Source organism: Anas platyrhynchos, chromosome 18 (genome assembly GCF_047663525.1).
Source record: "Anas platyrhynchos isolate ZD024472 breed Pekin duck chromosome 18, IASCAAS_PekinDuck_T2T, whole genome shotgun sequence".
In the NCBI taxonomy this organism is placed as follows: Eukaryota; Metazoa; Chordata; class Aves; order Anseriformes; family Anatidae; genus Anas; species Anas platyrhynchos.
In genome coordinates, this window is record NC_092604.1 from 13,702,501 (window position 1) to 13,726,248 (window position 23,748).

The 23,748-nt window shown below is 50.2% G+C and overlaps 1 protein-coding gene across 5 annotated transcripts in view; it reads left to right on the forward strand.

Moving 5' to 3' along the window:
* The window catches only part of PBX3 (PBX homeobox 3), a 111,927-nt gene extending 106,274 nt beyond the window's left edge, over positions 1-5,653 (forward strand). For all 5 annotated transcript variants that reach the window (XM_072025372.1, XM_072025373.1, XM_072025371.1 and 2 more), the window contains one exon: positions 1,424-5,653. In XM_072025372.1, coding sequence (XP_071881473.1) covers positions 1,424-1,516 — 93 coding nt within the window. In that variant the 3' untranslated portion in view covers positions 1,517-5,653. The remainder of the gene's footprint in view (positions 1-1,423) is intronic.
* The last annotated feature ends 18,095 nt before the right edge of the window (positions 5,654-23,748 follow it).

The window sequence follows — 23,748 nt, forward strand, 5'->3', positions numbered from 1 at the left end:
CTGAGTAAAAATATTGTACATTTGTTGTTTATAAATTTGGATAAAAGAGGAATGATGTTTACTTCAGATGGAATATCTTTAGACTCATATCTGCACAAGAGTTTTTCTTTCTCTAAGTAGATTTTCATATCTTTAAAAAATACTAATAAAAAAAAAGCAGTGGTACCTCTGCATGCAGAGCAGGGGGATGTACGTTCTCAGTCTGCGAGCAGCCGGGTGTTTTAAGCTGCGTGGTAAGGGTTCAGCCTTACTGCGGCTGCAGGTCGGCATTGCCGTTAATTTTACTTGGGGGAAGACAAACCTGGCGATTTGTCACGGCGAGGGCATCTCCGCTTGCTGCTTTCCATCTGCAGAGGAGACAATTACCGGGGCTTCTCGCTCATCCTGCTGGAGCCACCGAGCGTGTTCCTTCCCCGTGCCAGGTGCCAGGGAGGCTGCCGGCGGTGCCGGGGCGCGCAGTGCCCAGCTCAGCCGTGGGCCTGGCCGTGCCCGCGGGTCCGGCAGCGCGAGTGTTAGCGCCGGGTAACCTTTGGCAGCGCAGGGCCGCGCGGGGAAGCATCCCTGCAAAGGCTGCGGGGCGCCGGGGGGGCCGGGCGGCCGCCCCGTCACTTCCACTCAGCCTCCCCCCACTCACGAGCCCCGCGCCTCCCTCCTCTTGACTGACACAAAAATATGTAGCGACAAGCTGTCTGCCACAGCAGAAATTTGATCAGACATTGATTTCAGCAATTGCCTCTATGGGCCGAGACATAAGGCAAATTTGTTTCTGAGCACTGCTATTGCTGATGCAGGTCTAATGCGGTAAGGGCCGGCGGCGTGCGGGGGCACGGAGATGCCCGAAATGCAGGCTGCACTCGCAGATAATTGGGAAACCGATCGGAGCAGCCCCTGCCCGCCTGGCGTTTTTGCCTTTCTCTGCTGGCAGATCGTATCTAGAGGGACCCAAATCCCCCAGGTGCAGCTCGCTCTGCAGATGGCTCTGCCAGGTAGAGAAAGGCAATGCCAAACTTTGGGAAGCGAGAGGCGATCGGGTTAAATACCGGTTGCCCCAGAACCATTTTCTCAGGGAAAAAATAACTTGAAGCATCAGCTAAAGGGATGTTCTTCATTAACACAGGGATGGTCCTTACAGAATCCCAAAGTCATAATTGCAGCTAACATCTGGCTAAAAGATTTCTGGTTTCTGAACTTGCTTTCTCACCGAAGGATCTGCTTTACCCACAAAGCGTATTTTTCAGCATCTCGTGTGCAAGTAACATGTTTGTTTTTTCTCCTCACAAATCCTGCAGCCAGAGGGAGTTTAAGAAAATCTCTTTCCCAGAGCATGTCCTCCCCAGCCCTGGTCTTGCCAGTCCGTTACTTTCTGCGAATGATATATTTAATATGCACAAATGTATCACTTGAATTGTTTTTCCCTTTTCAGGCTAATGGAGGCTGGCAGGACGCAACTACTCCATCTTCTGTGACTTCCCCTACAGAAGGGCCGGGAAGTGTGCACTCTGATACCTCTAACTAATCTCCTAGCAACACTTTTTCCCTGAGCTGAGATGCCTTGATTAGCGCATTCAGAGTCACAGGAGAAAAAGGAAAGAATTTTTTTGTAGCCAACCACCTACAGCTTTACTGTAAAACCTTGTCTTATTAGAAAACTTGGTAAATCTGTTTTTTAAAGGTATCATAATCATTTGTATTTATACTTAAAACACACAATGTTAAAAAGCACTTTATCCAATTAGGCCAAGATTTAGCATTGTTTATAGCCCTGTAACTATTTTATCATAATTTATTATCAACAGTTTTAACAATATTCGTCTAACAGTTGCCAATTACTTGGCCTTAAGGGTAAAAGTACAGTACAAGTTTAACCTCAATAGCAAGAGCAAACGCAAAGAAACACCTCACCTAAATTTAACTTCTTGCATATTTCCATGGAAAGTCTAAGTGAATTACAGACTTTGATTGTGTTTAATCTTCTCATATCTCTTATAGAGTTGGAATAAAAAGAACTGTTCGGTCACTTCAGTTAACAACGGTTGTGTTTAAGAATCATATTCATCACATTTTTGTTGTGATCTATTGTTTTATAAATTAGATCGGATACCAGGAGCATCTTTTCTTGCTAAAAACACCGGGAGTCTACTCTCTGTATTTCAACAATGGACGCAGATTGTTCTTAAGAGATGAAGATACTTGCTGCTTATTTCTGTGAAAGCCAAGATCTGGGGTTTTACAGTACGAGCTAGGTGCTGCACATGCTTGCCAAGATTTGTTACTTCTTCTTGGCAACAAAGCAAATTAAAAAAAAAAAAAAAAGGAAAAAAAGCAAAGGAAAAAAAAGCACCATTATATGGAGTGTTGTATATAGTGTAGCAAAAGAGTATTTATACATCTCACCAATCAAAACACAGCTTTATTACCTCATGCGAACTCATACAAACCAATAGACTTTCAACATGTTCTGTAGCTTAGAGTGCTCACTTACTACCTCTGAACGATACTCACGCTGTAGTTTGTCTCTTTCTTATCTTTTTGCATCTTGTAATTAACTCTTTGTTTCCCTCATGAAATGTAATGTACATTGTAATCTTTTAAAAGAATCAGGGTTGCATTTGCAACTTTTAAAAAAGCTAAAGTGGAAACATTGGGTCTTAGGTTTAACACAAAACAGTAAAACTGTTGTAAATACTGAGAAACATTTTGAATGTTCTTCATCTTGTTACTAATCCACGCAAAAAATACAACTAATTGTAATGCATACAGACTTCAGTATTCAGTACTGTATATTCCACCCTGTGTAACAGGGCGCCCTTTCTTTCTCTCTTTTGTATTGTATGCGATTCTGAAACTGATTGAGTCATGAAAATAATTTGTGGCAGTGATTCTAATGTATTAAAACGTTTCGTGTTACTTTCTAACTGGATTACACCCTGGATTGAAAAGTCTTCCTCGTGGTAGTTATATGTAGTTTCAAACATGAATAAACTTTTTGCTTTCATGATCAAATGTTGATGCAATTTCTTCCTGCTCAGTTTAAGTCAGACCTAGAAGCTAAAGTAAGCTAGCAAGTGTACAAGCTGCCGTAAAGCAGGAGCTAAGCATTTCTTTAAATACAAGTAGCTAGTTGTGCCCTCTCGCCCAGAGGAGATTTGGCATTCCGGGTGGAGTCTGTTCTGACAGCGAGCAAGAGCCTGCTGGGCGAAGGCTTCATAACCCCAGGTTCCCCCCATCCCTAGCCTCCATTTCCATGCTGCTCTGCTCAGGAGCAAAAATTCAAGTGGAGGCTAAGGAAAGGGTCAGTTCTTTAGATAAATTTAAAACCCATCATCATATTCACTCTTAATCACCATTTTTATTTAACATTAACTTTGAAACTACAACCTCAGCTAGCAAGTATAATTTGATTATAAAAATATTTTTCTTTATTAAAAAAACTTTTTTGGAAGGACATATATATATAAATGCTAATTTTAAATCTTTTTAATAAAGTAAAGGTCAATAACAGGTAATAGCCTATTTACCATATCTCAAGGAAATTGACTCACAGGAAATCAAATTAACGTTAATCACTTGCAGCAAATGGTCTTTGATAAATATAACTACTTACTCCTTCGGTTAGCGCAGCTAGGCAGGAGGAGGGCTAGCTGTCACTGCTGCCAGCCTGCGTGAGGCAGTCCGGGCGATGCTCCACAGGAGTTGCCTGCTCATCACGTTGCCTTTCCAGTCAGCTGCTCAAGCCTGTAGGTGTTGTTTTGGTGGCTAAACGATTATTTGCATGATTCAATTAGCTTGTGGGTCAGCTTTTCTTATCAACAATTCTCGTATCAGGTTATTTTGTAAGGTACTTTTGTTCACCTGCTCCCACCCCCAGTACTACAGCCACACTCACCTCCCTCCGTATCCCACATGCCCTCGAGCACCAATTATTGCTTCTGCTTTTGTTTGTCGAGCAGACAACTTCTCGATCAGTTTTAGAATTGAACGTTGCTTCTTTCACTACCGGTGATGCATTTAAATAAATAAGTAAATAAACAAACATGCGTTGCAAAGCCTTCACTGCCAGTTACAAGGGTTGGGGCAGGCAGGGACTGTGGACTTCCGAAGACTTCTGTGCACAGACGACAAAGAACAGAATGCTTTGCATTTGCTATTGGAGTTCTCTAAGTCCACAAGCTCTGTGTTTATGCTCCAGCTCAATGGAAACAGTATTTTAAATGTAAAGTGTGTCAGTGGAGGCGTAGGCAGCATAATGAACACGCAGACGTCCCTCATCTTGATCACATCTCTGCTGGCCACAGGCAAGGACCTGTCATGCACTGAGGAGGTTCATAGGAAGGCCATCAACAACCTTTGGGCCGCACTTGCATGCCCTGCGCCCGCTGGGCATCATTAGCGTGCTTCTTTACAGCATTAAGGCTTTGGGTCCCTTTGAATTACAAGTGCAATTTGGCCTTTCCTTACATTGGAGAACAGCCACGTGGTTACATGGCAAATAATAAACATCTTGTCCTTGAGGCTTGATCACACATCAGAAAGGTTTACTGCAAGCACCAGTGTTAAGATCAGTGCTGTTGATGGTATTGTGTTCTACCCGGTAGCTATACTTGGCAGGGCCGTCCGAGCCTCTCCAAGCAGCAGCCACTGGAGCAAGGAGCCCTCCTGCACGCAGCCCGGCCGGCTCGCCCCGCGGGACCTCTGTCACCACTCCACGTGCCCTCCACAGCATCTCGGTGGGGAAGGAGACCCCCCCTTCCCTCCTGCCCATGGGACTCTTCGGTGGCGCAACCCAAATTCCCACATCCAGGTTTTGAGCTGTCGGCGTGTGTGAGTGTCACTGCCAGCGGAGCCGCCGGAGCCCCGTGCCACCAGCGCGCAGTGGTGGCGGAGGAGCACAGCCCGCCGTCCCCATGCCCATGGCTGTCCTTGGAACTCCAGCACCGTTGTGATGAAGGTTTGCCAGTGCCATCGATGTGCTGTACCTCACGGAGCTGTGCCAGGCCCGCGGGGAGAGCCCCAGTCCCATCCCTGTGCTCCCCTCTGTGCGGCTGTACCAGCCCCGAACCCAGCCCCATCTGAGCCGCACCGGGGCCAGGCCGGGGGCTGTGGCATGGCCACCACAGTGAGGAGCAGCTGGGGGTTGGGGTGCCCCGCAGGAGGACACAACGCCCGTGCAGATGCCCGCAGCACACAACACTCCAGCCAGCATCCCCCGGAGCAGCCCCTGCAGACCTCTTGCACTCAGCATGAGGAATTGAGAGCCAAGGCCTGTGGCAGAGGCAAAGCAGGCGATGGATGACCTCCTCCCGGCACTCAGACACCAAGCTCCTGGTGACGTGTATCTGGCCTTGGATGTGATGAAGGATCCTTGGTGCAGGAAGGGAAGAGTCAGGGAAGCTGCGGCCTTCTGGCCAGGCAGAGCCCTCAGAACTGGTTAAACGGGGGCAGCTCTGCTGATGGGTGAACTGGGCGTGAAGTGCACTAGGCCGAGTGACTCTGTTACCCTGTACGGATGTCTTTTGCAAAGACTATGCGAGAGTCAGATGTACGATGCTGATGCTAATATCTGTGCCATGTATTTCCAATGTGATAAAAATAACTCTGAGTAACTGAAGATGTTTCCAGTTTGTGTTAATAAAATACATCTTTTTTTAAAGAATGGAATTCTTCAAAGATTGGCAAATTTTATTTTATTTCATTAGCTTTAATGTCACTGCCATATGGACTGTGAAGAAAAGTGAACCATTAGATTGGAGGGACTGAGTTATCAGCATGACACAGAAAGCACTGATACAATTGTTAAGGATAAGCCCTGGGAGTGATTTATTGCATGCATTGTATTAGCCACAGAGGAGTTATGATATGCTCCCCATTCCTGTATCATATTAGGATTTTATTAGTCTAATATGACACGGTAATATAATATATGATTAGAATTCCCATCCAGTTATCCTTCCCTCGGTGGTGGTGAGCAGAGGTTTTGTGCACAGCAGCTCCCCAGCCACCGCACAGGGGGGACGGGGTGGGACAGGGCCGCAGGTAAATCACCCCCGTGGGCTGTCCGGGTGGGAGCGCATGGGCTGCTTGCTTCCACGCGGCCGGGCAGGGTGCGGGCAGGGTGCCTGCTCTCCCCATGCATCTGCAGTACAAAGCCGCTCACTTCTTCCTGCTGTGTGACAGTGGGAGGACGGTGCAGGCATTTAAAGCATTGGTGACAGCTGTGCTGAAGGTGCTGGGCTGAGTCGTGGCAGTACCTGGGAAATCGGACTTGATGTGCCAGAGCGAGAAATCTGCCGCGGGCACCAGCCCTGCCCCAGAGTCCCTGTAAAACCCACCTCCCGCAGGCTGGGGCCGCTTGTCCCTGCTCTGCCGTGCACTCGGAGGACCTGGCGCAGCAGAGGAGTGGATGTGACAGAGCTGGGAATGGGGTCTGAGTGGGGGCAGAAGCTGGGGGGGGGCTGGGGCTGAGCCGCTCGAGTGGTGCAGCCCCGGTGGGGGTGCCGAGCCGCACGCCCACCGACCCCTGCACAGGGACTGTCGGCACCGCTGGCCGTGTGCGACCCGGGCGGCTGGCTCGGGCTGGAAGGGCCTGCAGAGCCAGATCCTGACCCCAAAACTACCTGCGGGGGTCCAGCCAGAGCCTGTGCCGTGCATTCAGCTCAGCCTTTCCGACCGCAGAGCACGCTGCTGAGGCACACCACGTGCCATGCCTCATCACAGGACCTGCCTTGCCCCCACAGCTCTCCCCATGCGACCTGGCTCACTGAAAATTCTGCTGCAACAAATTCCAGAAACAAACTTTTCTTCAAAGTTTCCAGTGTGTCCCCCCCTTCATTTGCTGCTAAATCCCCAGCTTCGCTTGCAAGCAGGTTCTGAAGCAAACACCATTTGTAGCCTGGTTCTTGCCTCCAGCAGCAGCAGCAGGAAAAAAAGTTCAAGCATATCAGAGTGCTACTAGGTGATAAATCCCAAAATCTGTATCAAAGCCTATTTGATCATCTCCCTGTCATTGATATAATAAAAAGGATTAATTTATTGGAGACTGCCAAAACCCTCATGTGGCAACAAATTTAAGAATCTTGTTTACTCAGGCTAATTAAAACCAATTAATTTCATTCATATCTGCAGCAACTAATGTGGGTGTAGGCGCGTGTGCTCGTGCAGGAGTGCCATAGGTGTGCACGTGGTGCACGTGGCTGTGCCCTGCCGGGGCAGAGCCCTTGCTGGGGTGGGCGGTGGGTCCCCTGAGGGGGGGTGTGGGCAGTGCCCCCAGCGGGGAAGGCCCCTCCCTCTTTCTTCCTCTTGCTCCTTTTTCTTCTCCTCCTCCTTCTCCTTCTCTTTCTTCTGCTCCTGCTCTGGCCACCACCCCAGGGCCACGCTGCCTCCCCTCGCCTCTCACCTCTCGCCTACCAGAGAGCCCAAACAGGGCTTTGGGAGAGTGAAAAGGGGCTGTTTCTTATGCTATGAGGTCACCTATTAATGCTGTCTATTAGGATAATAAAAGGCTGCGTTTTTTTTGTGGTAAAATTCAGCATAAAGAGCACGCGTCATTAAATATGGAAATCCAGAATTTTATTAGCAATCTGCTAGATCTGAACTGACGCCAATTAAACAAAAAAGATATCATTTATAAAAAGGCAGAGTTCAAGTTGTATTAAATATGAAATGCAATTTTCTGCTGGTTGTGATTTATTACCGGTGGTACATTGTTCAAAGAAGCATGTTATATTTCAATAGAGAAATATTGTTTATTCATTAATATTTTAAAACTTGCTTATTGCTGTGTATGACTCTCCTGCAGAATGAAACTTATGATTTAAAACATGAATTAATAAACACATTTGAAAGTGTTAGACAATATCATAACCACTCATTTTTCATTTTACTGAGAGCATATTAAACTTTTATAATTCTGCGTGTACTATTATTTTCCAAATAAAGGTATGGACTCTAAATTGCTAATTTCAGGTAAAGATGAGAGAAAGCAATAACATATGTTGGGAATCAGTCACTATGTCATGCTAATACTGGCTCGGTACTTCTGTTGTTACATTATTCATAAATCTTCTGCTTAGCACCACGTCCCCCTGCCAGGTTCCCAGGGTGCCGGAGCGCTTCTGCCCCTGCCGCTGTTTGGACGCCAGGTAGGCGCGCGCCGGAGGGATGCATCTGTCTTACACGTGGCTGTGCATGGCGCACTTAATGCAAGGAAACATTTGATAAAGGCTGACATCCTAAATGAGGCCGAAAATATTTTATACAAAACGTGATAAAGCAATAATGATCTGGAGGCCTCAGGTTATCTTGGTTATTACCTGCACCTACCACTTGAATCAGCAGCATTAAGGGGGCCAGACCCAATCCGTAGATACCTCTGAACTCATTAGTCTTGAGTACTTTATATAGACTAACCTATCAGTTGCTTGATTTAAACGAACCTTTCTTGTATCTTAAAATCTCTCCTGCTGCAGCCTCAGTGTATTACCATAACAATAACCAGTATTTCAATTTTAAGAACTCATTTTTCCTCAAATAGAAAGTGCCAATCAATTTAAAGAGCAGAAGATGCACGCTGCAGAAGCAGGCAGGGGCATCTGCTCTGGGTGTTTCGCCCCGGTGCTTTGCGCCTGTTCCAGCTGGGAAATGCTTTTGGTGCAACTAGCATAGGGCTGACCCCCACCAGGTGGAGGGGATTTACCTTGTAACCTTTAATCGCATGGCCGTGGGGTGGAAATAATTAAGCTGGATGGAAAGCTGATGTTTGGAAAGCTTCCCCAACTGCTGGCGTTGAAACACCAATAGTGCTGCACGTGTGTGACTGATGGCAAACCGGAGCCGCCGATGTGCACCTCAGTGGTGGCAGCACCGGCCCAGCGTGGGGCCAGTGGAGGCAGGAGGCCCCTCCAAGGCCCCCAGGACCCCTCCAGGCCCCCCAAGAGCCCCCTGACACCTGTTAGAGCAGCTTCCCTTTGGCTAAGTGGGGCCGGACATGGCTCCGGTCGCAGGGTGCTCCTGCTTTGCCTGCCCGGAGCAGCCCTGGCGGTGGCAGGGCAGTGGCTGCACCCGGGCCGGGCCGCCCGCGCTGCCGGCACCTCGCCTGATTGATGGCGCGGCTGGCGAGCGGCTGTTTGTACAAGGGCAGGCCTCGCACCTGACAGCGTAGTGTAAATTAACTATTCGCTTCTTTGTTGGGCAAAGTGAATCGGCAAACCTTATTACTCCAAGTCAGTCAATTAATTAAAGTTCAGTGCTTAATCAAGTTCCAGTGGTCATACACGGGGCACAGGGATTTCTCTCTCCCAAGCACCACGATCACAGGTTGGGCGAGACGCAGGCCGAAGGGGCCGCGGGGCTGCTCCGTGGCGCCAGGCCCGGCGTTCAGCACCGGCTTCCTCCCCGGGGGGCTCGGGCAGCCCAGTGCAGGCAGGCGCAGGAACGCCTCAGCCCCTCGCCAAGGCTCGGCAGGCCACGAGCTGCAGAGGCCCGGCTGACACCGCTGCAGGATGGGGGGGAGCCGGGCTCCGCGGGGAGCAAAGCCCCTGAGAGCAGGGGGCAGGGACAGAGCCCCCGGGGCAGACAGGAGGTGATACAGCACGGATGCCGTGGGGCCCTGAGCAGAAAAATGTCTTTCAAATATGCCTGGCTGTGTGTTTTAGTAACTCTCAAGACCATCCATAACTTGGAAGGAGATGCTGTCCAGTGCACACGGGCAGGAGATTCAATTAGATTTCTCTCTCTCCTGCTCTCTCCCCAAGAACATGGCACAAGAAGCAATCTCTCTTTTTTGAAGAGTGTAATAACAGAGTGCAATGGAAATGCGTCAAAGAGACTCAGAGAACAGGATCCCTGCTTTAAATCTTGAAAAGCACTCAAGAAAAATATGTTGTTTACCTGAATTTGTTTTTCATAAGGTCTCCCAGTGGATTAATAAACTAACCTTTCGTCTGTGAACACCTGGTCCTACACGCCATCAATAACGCAAGCTTCACCTACTGCATTAATACACCGTTAGTGTGGAGAAGCAAATTGCAGAGATCTAGATGGAAGGTACCAAAAAGAATGCCCCCAGACCAGCAGTGACCCGGGGCACTGTGCTGCCTCTGCCCCTCGGGAGGTTTGTCTGGCCTCCAGAACGCAGCAAGTGGGATTTGTGCCCCGTGGCCCTGGCGCTGTGGCTCTGTGCCGCACGGCTCTCTGCAGTGCCCCACGGTGCAAACACAACTTGTAAAGTACCAGAAGGGCATTTTAGCTGCAAAATATACCTGCAACAACAGTTAGGGCTGGGTAACATGTTTCTTTACAAACTCTTTCATTCTTTTTTGCAGCCCATAACTCAGTGGTAAAATACAACGTGCTCTGGGGCCGACAGTCTCCTAACAAGATACAGGCTAAAAGAAAGCATGGTGCAAGTAAAGCCTACGAAGTTCAGATGTTGTCAAATGGTAGCTGCAAAATGTACAGAAGTGTGGCAAGGCACTGGGCTTGCTCATGAGCTGGTGGTGAACAGAAGGGCTGTTTTGGGGAAAGGCTTTTGGGTAGGCACATGGCACAGCGCCCATGGCCAGCACAGCAGGCGCTTCACACCTCCTGCGCTGCTGCTTGCCCCATGGGGTGCAGGGTGGGACCACTTCCACGCTGCAAGGAGACCCCTGCCCATCGCACCCAGGCTTCAGGAGGCCATGGGGGAATTTTAAAAGGACAAAGTGCCCCAAAAGCAGCATGCTGGCAGCAGCACACTAACACTAAGGGAGTCTGTAGGCTCGAGAGCCTGGCATCCCTTAATTGATTGATAGGCTAGGACTGTCAGCGCTTAAAGAGATAATTCAATTTATAAAATCCTATTAAGTGGTGAAAGATTTTTTGATTGTTGAATTGTTTCCTATGTTATGCCAGTCATTTTGGTCCCTCTCACTTGGAAATCCGCTTCCCATTTATGAAAGGGCTGGCGATGGACTCGCTCTTCATCTTCCCTCAATGCACAGAGCCTGGGCAAACAAGGGAAAGGCAGAGAGAGGTGAGGAATGGAGGTGAAGGACAGGCCCCCATGTGCCACAAGCCCCACATCCACGCACCCTTGTGTGTGGCGCGGGAACAGCCCACGGGGCCCTGTCTAACCCATGGGGCTGTGAGAGCTGGGTGCAAGTGGGAGCCCCCAAGTCGCCGTGTGGCAGCTAAAGTTTCTTTTCTATTCGCAGTGTGCTCTTTGTTTCCATCTACCACCCCCACGCTGATGCAAACTCCCCTCTTCAGTTTGTTTCCATAGAAATCCTCAGCTGTAAATCCTTAAGTAACTTTTTTTTTCTTTTCTTTCTTTTTTTTTTTTTTTTTATTTATAGTGTGCTATTAATGTCCTTTCAAGCCGAGGACTCCAGGAAATGAAATAATAGAAAAGGCACCACTTTGAAATGCATCCAGGCATTTATTGTTAGTAAGTGAAAAAGTAACATGAACATTTAAAGAAAATATTGGCAGATAAATTGGGTTTTAAAGAAAATATAATTGGATATAATTTCTGCTTCATCTAGTTAGATATTTATTGTTTTATTGACTTATTTTCTTTTATTTATCATAAGAAGCTTAAGATGAAATTTAATTTGTTGATATAAATATATATTTTCATAGAAAATTTGGCATTTCAAATGTTATCTACGATACTACTGGCTTTGATAAAACCACACAGCTTTTGCAAGGGTTTGCCTTAAATATTTCCAATCTTAGTAAATATGAAGTAGTCTATATAATCATAATTATCATAACAATTAGCATTATTCTAATTAATGGGCAGGGCTAATGGCAATGCATCCACGTGGAAAATCAGTGCTTTCTGCATATTTGAGTTCTTCCTACAGTTTTTGCTGAGATATACAGAATTCAAGCGTCTGTTTTGGAAACAACCCCACCTTAAACCCCAGGCTGTAACATCTCCATCCCTTTCAGGGCACAGATGACGCCTTTTGCCTGCGGTGGGCTGGGGAGCGGAGGTCTCATTTTCTTGGCAGCCAGACAGACTGAAGCGGCAGCACCATTGGAGGCAGACGCTTTCCATTAATCTTCATGGAGAGGGTCAGCCTTCAGGAGATGTCACCAGGAGGCTGCAGTGCCACCGCTGCTGGAGTGGGAGGTGCTCCCTGGGTGCTTGGTGGTCCCGTGGGCCAGAACTGAGCTCCAGCCCGCGCTCGGCAAGCCCCTCTGGCTGCATTTCCCCATGAAGTGAAATGCCTGCTTTGGGAGGGTTGAGCACGGCGAGCTCTTGGCTGCAGGGTGCCGAGGGGCTGCATGGCATCTTGGTGCTGGGGCTCAGCACCCGGGGCCCCGCTGCCAGATGTCTGCCCCAGCGCTTGTGGGGTTGGACACCATTCATGGCATTCCCCTGAAGGTGGCCGGGGGAGCCCAAGCCCCCTCCTTAGCTCTCCCCAGCCTCTCCGGCACCGTGCCAGCCTGGTGACCTCCCTACCACGTGAGCGTGGGGTCATTGGGACTGAGAACAACCCAACTCGTAACACAGATGCTGCCAAATGACCTCCAGATGGTAATGTTTTTTGGATTCAAACCAGCTCTGCAGAGGTGAAAGGCTGCGTGCTCCATTACCAGCCCCCTGAGTCACCCAGTCCCCCTGAAATATGTCATGCACACTTCAAACCTTTCCCATTTTATAGTCAGATTTAACTGCTACACATAACAGCTTATATCAACAACATTCGGAAAAAATGTCCTATGAAGAACAGGCCTGAAACGGTAAATATTTAACAGGTCCTTTCTGTCCTTTCCTTATATGTATTAAAATAATTAGTTTAACAAAGAGGACTTTGTTCCCCTGTGTTTGAGCCGCGACGGTGTCTGGCGCAACAGTGCAGCTGTAATTCAGTCTCGAGGTTTTGCTGGCATTTATACATGCTGCTTGGAGCTGCTCTCTCAGTTTATAGTGTCAGCAGAACATCTTGATTGAATTACAACCTTGTATTCAGTTAGGAGCCATGTATTATTCTAGATGCAGTTGAGTTGTAGGTATCTGTCTTTGCTTATTTGGGGAGACAGACCCTCAGGAAAAGCAGGAGCCCAGATGCGGGCTGGGTGCTGCCCGCAGTGGCTGCGTGGCTGGGCAGAGCCCAAGCCTGGCTGATGCCCGTGGTGGTGGCAGCAGGGCAGAGCCGGCAGCCGTGGCTCTGGCAGCTCCGTGCTGGCCCCACAGCACCCAGACCGGGGGCGCTTGGCTTGGGGGAAGCCTGAGGCTGTGTGCAGCTGTGGGCAGCCTGTCCGAGGTGGACAACTCATGTCCCTGGGTCTTCTTGTCCCAAACACTCACTAAAGCCTTTATGCTAAGTCTTGCTGAATGCACACGAAAAGGATTTATGCCTTTTGGGAGCATGTGCCTGCTTTGTGTGGAGCAGCTTTGGGCAGGTGGGAGGGCAGCAGCTCCCCCCCAGCAGTGGACAGCAGCACTGGGACCAGTAGCGTGGTGGCACTGCCAGTGTCCTTTCCTCTGGCTGCCAGTCCCAGCCTCCTGGGTCTGCCTGCTGGGAGCAGGCTCTGAGGATCGATGCCAAACACAGGTCCTGGGCCAAGGCTGCCTCCTGGAGTGCAGTGGGCAGTTATTTTCCTCCCAAGAGCCTGAAGCTCAGCCCTTCTCACACCACATGCAGGAGCTGTAGTGCACAATGGCTGAGCCCGACTGTGGATCCCACATGCTGCCAAGCCATGCGGGACCTTCAGCGTCCCCAGTGAGCCCTCCGGTCCCACTGGGAGGTGAGGGGAAATCCTGTCCTGCTGCACTGCCACGCACCACCAGCAACAGTGGCCGAAAGAGACACAAATGCCGTGTCAGTTCAGCTCATCCCTCACCACAATTTAGCCTGAAAATCAGCTCTGGAAAACAGGATGGGAGGGATGCAGGTTGGGGAGGGCAGCCAGGGTGTGCTGGCCTCGAACCGTGCCTGACTGCCCAGAGCTTCCCTGCACACCCACGTGGGCCTCACAGCCCCGGGGGTGCTTCAAGGGGACGCCCTGGGGGTGGCTGCCCAGGGGTGCCATGTCCTGCAGGCGCTGCGGCCCCTCGGGGAGGAAGGTGAGCAGAGGGCACCGCGGGGCTGCGGGCACGAGGGCGGCACACGTGCGGCGGGGAAGCCGCGGCCCCGTGCAGGGGAAGTCCCTGGGCAGCGCCGCGCCAGGCCCGCTTCCCGCTTTTGTCTGCGGGGCCGGCGGCCGGGCCGCCAGCAGCAGCGGCCTCCACAGCCATTGTCAGCAGGGTGCCCTTCCCCTAATTTGTCATTAATCGGAGACAGCGCATTGATCGGCCATCGTGGGAGCTGGAAGGATTGCAGGCTCAAAATAGTACAGATGCAAATGTTTCAGATGTTAATCTCCGTACTCGCGGTCACCTAGAGGCAGGACCTGGTGCTCGCCGGGTGGTGCCTGGGGGTGCGGTGGAGGCTGCAGCAGGAAAAGGCCTTGCTTGTGGAGGGGTGGGCGTCCCACTGGGACCATGTTGTGAAGGGAACCATGCTGGAAAACGTGGTGCAGAGCCTCCATGCAGCATCTGAGCACCGGAGTGAGCTGGGGGTGAGCTCCAGGCTGGGACTGTGGGCTGCAGGTGGCTGCCAGGGCCCCGCACTCCGGCAGAGCCCACCCATGCAGGGCCCACAGCGTCGCCGTGGCTTTGCCCTTTTCTTTGTGTCCCGGGCACCGCAGGCGCCTCGGCCCTCCTGCCTGAGCCCCCATTAGCTCAGCCTCCGTAATGGGCTTCCTCTCCCATCTGCAGTGCCAACATTTCTAGGAGGATCTATATCTTTCCATAGGCAGTTTGTTTCATCACAGTAACATAATAATGTGCTGAGAAGAGCTCATAGTTGTGAATTAATGTTTAAAAGCTCTCACTTTTGGGTTGTTGAAATGAATGTTAATTTGACAAATGGCAGTCATTGGGATTGAGACGGCATTAACATGGAAATAAGAGTTAACCTCCAGCAGGGCAGATACAAGGTGAGATGAGCACATGCTGCAGAAGCTGTAGTTTTTCACCTGATGCTCATACTGTAAATACTGCTAGTGTCCTATCTATTTATAGAACTGTAATTTAAAGGCTAGTTCAGGAAAATCTGAATGACATCTCCTTAAGAGAAGCAATCGTAGGGTATCTTGGAATATGTCATGCAGCTCTCTGGCTTTCTCTCTCAAAAATACTCATATGTCCACTAAATCAATTTGCCTTTCTCTTGTAACTGCATTTGCGGGGCCATTCTTTTCCATTTTCTGTCACTGTCACACGCTAATTCATGTCACTCTGCGGCGCGGGAGGGCCCAGCCGCCAGCTCCCGGCCCCGCTGCTCGCAGCACGCCGCGTCCCTTCCGAGCGTGCAGCACCCTGCGGCCACCCGTCGCTGCCCTGCTCTGCCAAACCTGGGTGCGTATGGCAGCAGGTGTGCTGCCTGGGTTTTTTCCTGAACATTCTGATGACTTTTTTTTTTTTTTTTTAATTTAATTTACCCTTTTTTCATGCTTTTTGCTTCTGGTTTTCACATAGGAGAAAGGAGAAGACATTTCAAACAGGAAGAAAAGACAATGCCAAACCCCAGATCTAGATCCACAAAATTTAGCAAGAAAAGAATCTTGAACAACCCTATTTTTTTTTTTTTCTGAGAAAATTCTCATTTTGGAATAAGCCATTTTCACTGAAAACATAATAAATATAATGCACTGGCAACTGGCGCTGGTAGGTACTGGTGGTAGCTGCCACCTCTGCCCCCTTCCCAGCTCATGCCCTGTTGGAGGACTTACTTGCCAGTAATCTTTGGCTTTATGTGCATCTTGCACAAAAACAAACAAACAAACAAACAAAACAACCAGCACAACCAGCAGCAAAATTCTCCACCCAAAGTTTGCTGTTTGAGGCCTGACACCAGGCTGTTCTCTCCTCCATTTCTTTTCCTCATTAGGAGATCTTGTTCTCCATGGCAGATGCTGTGGGCTCCTTTCCCTGTGGGCTCTGACGCCATGCAGCAGCCACCCCAAGCAAGCATGGTGGCAGCCGGGTGTGCTGCAGGAGGAGCACCCCTGTGCTGGGATGGCAGCATTGGGGCTGCCCTGGGGGCACGGGAATGGGGCACGGGAATAGGGCATGGGATTGGGGCATGGGAATGGGAGTGCTCCCTGAGCAGCTACCACCCGAGGTCACTCCTTCCTGTCCCGGCGGTTCCTGAGCTGTCCCCGCTCTCCCTGGCTCACCAGAGGAGCACCAGCAGATGGGAGCAATGTTTTTGTTGTGAACAGCAATGACAAGATAAGGAGCTGCATCATGTAACCCTTCCCTCTGCAGAGAAGCTTGTGCTGCTCTAGGGCACGTTGCACACTTAGGAAGGAGGTGCCCAGTGCTCCGCGGAGATTCTGCTGCGCTGCCGGGTATCTCCCAGCACAGACTGAGGTGTGCCTTTGGCATCCTGGGAGAAGAGGTTGCTCCTGTGAGTCCTCTACTTGGTTCTGCCTTCAGAAAATGCCTGTGCCTGACGTCCGAGCTTGGTATGTACACATCTTTACTGTATTTGTGTGTGCCTCACAAAGCAAAAGCCCTACATTGTGGGAATAATTAGAGCAGAAAATCCAGGGAAAAAATTCTGAGCTTAGGGCATTGGCTCTCGAGTGAAATTACCCCCATGCAGAGATCTTCTAATCGGACAAATACCTGGATCACCCTCATGTGTTTGATTTGCCAGGAAAGCAGACACATTTACACAGGTCTCCAGCAAGCCACAGATGTGCTGACCGTCTTCCGAGAGGTAACATTTAATTTGTCCCTAAAGAAACAAGAACAGAAGTCCACATACATTATCTTCACCTCTTGTTTTTGCAGCCGTTGTTTTTGAAAAGTGAAGTAGAGAAGAATATGTAAACCAGACAGGCTCAACCCCACAAACAGCAGTTTTCTTTTTCTTTTTCTTTTTCTTTTTTTTTTTTCCAAATTGTTTAATGTTTTGAAATGTTCTTCACATCTCTAGACATAAATATTCTGACTTGCAGCTGGGAAACTTCCTTCCAAATTGTTTTGTTTGTCAGGTTCAAGTACAAATTTTCAGTTAAAAACCTTCTTTCCTTGACTCTTAATAGTTACTGGCCAACAAATGGAAAAGAGGAAAAGGGAGTGAATTACATGACCTGTCTCTTTTTGTTTATTAAGAACTTCTTTCCAGCATCTGATTCTTACGGAAATATGGTTTCAATTTTCTCTTTGAATTGTGGATCAAGAAATGTTGCCAATACATATTTTTCTCTGTCAAAATTTCATTTAATCTGGAGTCTGTAGATGTCTTGAAAGCCACGTCTCCTCACAGGGTTATTACCGTGTGTGCCTGTTGTCATGTTAGGTTTAAATTGGAATCACATTTGTTCCGGAAAGGTGCAGGCGTTGGCTCTTTAGCAGAACAGCCCCGGGACGTGGGCTCACTCACCTGCGCCCCCCCCATCACCACCGGGTCTGGGGCTGTGGCTTCCAGGTCCCATCCTCACGGAGCAGCTCCGTCAGGCCCAGGACCTGCCACGACCCGCCACGGCACCGGCAGCCCCGGAGCTGGCCGCGGCGCTGGAGACCCTTCGGCGGGCACCGCGCCTGCGGGCTGCAGGACCGGGGCTGCAGCCGCTGCCCATGCCCGTCGCTGCAGGTGGGCTCCCTGCACAACCTCGGCTTCGGCCCTGTGTGACCGGCAAACCCGTTTGCCTTCGGCGGGGCTGTTTGAGCACGCTTCCACCTCTCGGTCCCAATGCAAACCTGATGGTCGGTTGCTGTTTTGCGGTCATGCATGACACTCGCACAAATTCCTCTGTAGAGTTGTGAACAGCCTCAGGGAGATGAATGTCTAGGCAAGGATATGGTAATATCCAGACCAGGGCTTTTTTAAAAGGTTTGATCAAGTTGCATAATGTTGAAGGTGACAAGCTTTCCACTGCTTGCTGGGCTCAGGCTGCGCGGCTGGGCACTTCAGAGCGAATCAGGGCAGTGAGACAGAAGCAGGCACATCGCTTCAGAGCTGCTGGGCACCCACAGCCACGCGCTCTGGTGTGGGGAAGGCTTCCTGGCATCACAGGATGGACATCGGTGCCACACCAAATACATAATCCAAGCAAACAAAAGGCAACAGCAGCTACAGCTGAGACAATTTATTCCCTCTGTTATTATGACTTCTCTCGCAGGGTTGTGGTTTCTCAAGCTATTGCTCTGGCCAAGAACTTTTCCTCTCTCCTTGTGAAGCTGCACACTCTCTTACAGTTGTGGCTGTTTCAGACTTTCAAAGGATTAACCTTTCCCATCTAAATGGGGAGAAAAGGGAAGAAATGACTCACGGTCTTTCTCTAGCCACTGAAAAGAACCACTTCTGATGAAACCGGAACGCTGGAAATAATCCATAGGAATTCAGAAAATGAACCTGTCAGAATAATATTTTAATCAACCCCCTTTTCCAGCTGGAGCATCAACAGCTCACACTCTTGTCACTTAAAGAACCCCAGCAGCCATCAGAGAACAAAGCAGCGGAGGAGCCGGGCTGCACAGCGCTGTGATTTCCAGGGCAGTGGCTGTGCCTTGGCCTCTGCTCCCGTTAGGCACGCGGGGTTGCAGAGCAGTGCATTGTACCACGCGGGACTCTGGTGGCAGAGCCTCATGAGGGGCTTGGCAGAGGAAGTGCCAGGCAGTGGCTTGTGCTCGAGGTGCGTATGGAAGATGGGGGAGCACAGGTGAACGTCCCCTGGTGTCACCCTGCAGAGGGGTGAGCTGTGCTGTGACACTGGTCCTCACGGCTCACTGCAGACCAAGAGGTCGTGGGCAACGGGCCCTTGGGCTGCTGCTGGGGCAAAGCTTACAGAGAAGGCTTTGCGTGTCCATCTCCCTTGGATGCGTTTCTTCGAAAGAACAACGGGCAGAATGTGAAGGGGATGCTTGTGCTGCGATCGGCTGCCCTGATGTGAGGGGTGGTGTGATCCCAGGTAGAAAATACAGCAGCAACGGGTGACAGTCTTGGCTCCCTGTGCCACCGGCGGTCTGTACAGGCAGTATGAAGGGCCGATCCCACAGCAGCTCCCCTGATCCTACAGGGGCTCCCCCCGGATCACCCGGCCGTGCCTGGCGTGGTCCCGGTGCTCGCTGCCTCCACAGGAGATCCAGCCCGGCAGGGACCAGCGTGTGCCACGCTCGCCTCTAATTGGGCTGCACTGCCAGCATCAGAGCTGCCGCAAACGATTAGGCTCCAGGAGACAGGCAAATATCCAGGTGTGCTGCGAGGTGGGGCAAGAAAATGATTGATACGTGAGCAGAGTGCATTACAGCTGTTCCCTTCATGTTACTTATTAGCAAATTTTCTCCCACCTCATTCCATTTCTCATGTGCTGCCTGTGCAAAGGTGGCTCTTTATAAAGCTGTCTTCCTCATTGTCCACATTGCTTTTAAGTAACTGACACGCATTTTAAAGAAAAATCAGCAAAGGCTGCATTAGATGAAATGTATAATGTGGCAGCAATTTGCAAAGTATGGCTTCTCAAATAGACCTTTCCGTCTGCTGAGATTCAAAGATCCCAAAGAAATCCAGAAAGTGGAAATGCTGAAAGAGAGGCTGGCTGACAGCGGGCAGTAAATTAGCCACACATTCACAATGCAGTGTTGGGGGGCACAGCAAGCAAATATTGGGGTCGTGAAGAAATGACACACACACACAAACCAAAACAAACAAACAAACAAAAATGAGCTATCTTGTGGCTAGACAAAACAGTATTTATTGTTTTTAGTCCTGAATTCATGATAATTCAGAGGAAGAGATCCAAGACAATTCAGAGAGGATCCAAAAACCAAACCAAACCAAACAAAAACATTTGAAACTGTGTTAACGAGCATTGACTGCAAGGAAACTGCAAGGAAACAGAGAAAGTTTGCTCAGGTTGTTGGTTTTGGGTGGCGTGTGGGAAGGAAGTGACGGGGATGGGCAAATGCCCCCATCTGCTGGGGCGAGGGCAGCACCCGGCAGCAGCAGGGACATGCATCCCACGTCTGCTGGCCGTTCTCCCTGCAGTGCCCAGCGGCCCCGTGTTGGAGGCTCACCAGGATACGTGGGCCACATTACTGGGATAACACCTGAATTATGGATGGCCAACGCCCTGGGGCCACCTCAGCTTCGCAGCAAGCCCCCTCCCCACGCCACTCCGCAGCTTGAGGCTCCTGCCAGCCTGGGGAGCCCCTGGGAGCTGGGGTCTCAGGGTGGGCAGAGCGGCCGTGCAGGACAAAGCGGCCAGGAGCAAAGCAGAGGGCGAGCTGCCTGCAGACAGGGCCCTGCCGTCATGGGAAAGGGAGGAAGGAGCAGCAGCGTGAGGAGCCTGGCCTCTCTGGCTGCGTGCCTATCTGGACATGCCGTTGAGTGTCTCGATCCTCGCACCAAGCCGTGTCTCATCTGGGAGATCAGTTGTGTAAGAAGCAAGGTATCTTTATCAGGTTGGAAATTCATTTCCTGGTGTCGAGGCTGTGAGGACGCTCACAGATAAACCAGGAGGCTTCCGGAAGAGCCTGGGCTGTATAGAAATGTCACTCACTGCTGGAGGAGAGGCTGCCCTTCCCTCTCTCCCGACAGCAGTGTCCTGGGGGCCAGGGCTGTGCAGGATGGGCTGCGTGCAGGCTGCAGTCCCAGCGGCACAGGGCGAGCAGGGTGGGACGCTGCCGCCGCAGCACAGGGCTGGGGGCTGCGCTGGAGGCTCCACAGCTCGGGGCCTTTCTTCTCCCATGCCTGGACAGCCCTGCACCATAAATTAGAGGGGAGCATCTTGAAGGAGGCTTTAATCAAAAGTTAGGAGTTGCAGCCAGCATGTCACAGTTCCTCATTAGATTGCCATTATAATGCTCTGTAATTGGAAAGACGTTAATATTGACAGTGTTGTGAAGAATGTCCTGCTTCTCCTTGCATGCGTGGATTTGATAGAGTTGAATAATGGAGCAGATATGATGGATTAGAAAAATTCCTCAGTTAAGGTCCCTAATTATAGAGTTTTACCTGCCCAATTAAGGTGGAGTACTTGAGGAAAAACTATATACTGACTCCCCCTAGACACCCGAGTGTTTGGTACAGTACCAGCCGTCAAAGCAACTCAGTCTGGAGGATTACTGGAATTTTATCCTACTTGAAAAGTCGTCTTCCTGATTACCCAACAGTATAAAGTGAAAACCTGCTCAGAGCAGAAGCTGAGAGGCTGAAATGGCATTACCAAGTCTTGCTCTTCAAAATGGTCTGCAGCTGCGCAGTTCTTTTATCCCACCTGGGTTTGGATTTAGGAAGCAGGAGTAATGTAAAAGGGCCCTCACCACACCCACAGCCTGAGTTTCCTTTAAACTTTCTTCAGCTCCAAGCTATTCTGGAGGAGCCCAGCAGCTTAGCCAGGTGGCTCAGGGGGTGGCAGGGCGCATGGCTTTACAGAACCCCTGCCCTGGGAGGTGAAGCAGCAGCGTGGGGCTTTAATGCTTTTTGAACAAGAAGTGATGATTTTCTTTTCTGTTTTTGGAAGATGTTTTGTAAAAATTGAATGCAAAAAGTCTCCATTTGACCTAGATGGAACAGGAAGTGTTGTAAGTCATGCTGCTCCATGGGGGCTTGGCACAGAGAGATACAGCGGGGATACTGGTGGGTAAATGGGACACAGTGGGGTGGGAACAAGGCTCTGATGATAATCCTTCTGCAAGAAATTCACATTGGTGGGATGGCCGTCATGGCCAAAGAGAGGCACTCTCAGTGCTGCACCTTTTTGCAGGCGGTGCAAGGCACTGGGAGGAAGGGGAGGCATCATCCTGGAGACCCCAGATCCCAGGCAGGGGCTGCACTGGGTGGCACAGGGATACGGCCCCCACGAGCCATGGCCCCAGGGCCCAGAGCTTCAGAACTGCAGAGCCCAGGGACTGGAAGTTCCATATTTTAGGCACACTATGGTGTTTGTTTGTTTGTTTTTGAAATAAATATTAACTTAGGTGTCTACATCTCAGGGATGAATAATTGCAGATTTATTTTAACCTTCTTAAAAAAAGGAAATATTGGTCCTGGTGGTGGTCAGCTGGAATGGGAACCAGCGAGTGACACCCACAGCACCTGCCCAGTGATACCTCCCACAGCAAAAGATTTCAGTAGCCACATCTCTCTGTAATCCCTCCCCGCACTGGTGGAACAATTACCCCATAAATTAGTAAATAAATATTCTCTGTGGGCTCTGGAGTTTGTAACTGTTTACGCAAGGTGTTCTTTCTTCTCCAGAGATATTTCTGCAAGGCTGTTGAGGAAAGGAGACGTGCATTGGCTTTTTTCTTTGCCCCTGCCTTCCTTTCATCTGCTCTCGTGATGAATTGTAGGGAAAAACTACCCGAGCCTGTCTGTTTTGGCTTAGATCAGCTTTTCTTCTCATTATAATTTAAGTCTTTAAGGGTCTTCAGTAGGAGCCTGTAAAAGTCAGATCATTCATTCCCGTTGACGCCATGTGTTTCATGGCCATTCCGGCCGTGATTCATGCGGTGGTGCCCGGGACGCGCCTCCTTTGTGCCGCGGCAGAACAATGCCTTTGTGCGCCGGGCTGGCGCGCCCCGGCTGCGCCGCTGAGCAGCAAAGAGTTAACCAGAAAAATCTTGTAATAGCTGAAAACTATGGATTGAGCAAAATCTCCCTGTCAGCTCTCTGTGATTTTGCTGAGAGCACTTGGACATGCTGGCATTGGATTTACAAATTGAAAATCATTAATAATTCTAACCAGGCTGTGATAAATCTGAGATCAGTCTCGATGAACCTGGACACCATTTCATAAATCAAAAAGATTACTTAGGAATTTTTTAAAATCTGACGTCAAAATGTCATGGTTACTAATGGTTTTTGTAGATCTCTTACAGTGATATATCATTTATCTACGCTACATCTAAAATGTGACACTGGGGCAGAAATGTGATGTCTTTAATATCATGAATACATTTTATCCCATAATAAAGGTATTAACAACTTCTTGCTGTGACTTGTACTTGAAGTTCTGTGCCTGATTTAGTGCTATTGTTATCGTATTAACTGTTTTCCCCCCCAAATACGTGCAGGCAAACTGTTGCTTACTCTGTGTGGCACCAGGCCGAGACCTGCCGAGGCAGAGGAGGGGACCCCCGGGCCAGGCAGGCGCAGAGGCACCACCCCGCTGCCCGGCACCCTGCTGCCCCGTGGGTGCTGCCTCAGCAGCCTTGCCTGGGCGATGCTCCAGGGGGACACGCAGGGGGGCCGCCTGCTTGCGGGCTGACCTCCCAGCATGAGGCTTGTCTGCCTGCTGGGCTTGCATGGCACCGAGTGCAGGCGGCTATGGGACACGCTCAGGCTGCAGGGCGGAGCAGCAGCAAGCCTGCTGTTGCTTATCAGCTTCTGGCTGCTGTGGTGGCTCTGCCTGCGGCATGGGGGTAACAGAGCTGCTGAAGGGAGGCGTGTTTCGCAGCAGGCTGCAGGTGAGCTTTGCCAAGAGGGGTCACGGGCAGGGACTGTTTGGTGGCTGGCAAGCACAGTGCCCAACCACCTCCTTCCTACAGCACGGAGACGGCATGGGAAAGCCAGGACAGGTCTGAGCACCTCGCGGTGCTGGTGCGCATGGGAGCGCAGCAGGGTGCATTTGGCACGTGGGTGAGCCTCGCTGATAGGGTCGTGCAATGTGGTCATGAGAAAATACAGACAGAATGGAGCTAGCAAGTAGGCAGGGCTCACCTCATAGAACTTTGTTTGACATTGGGCTTTATGGATT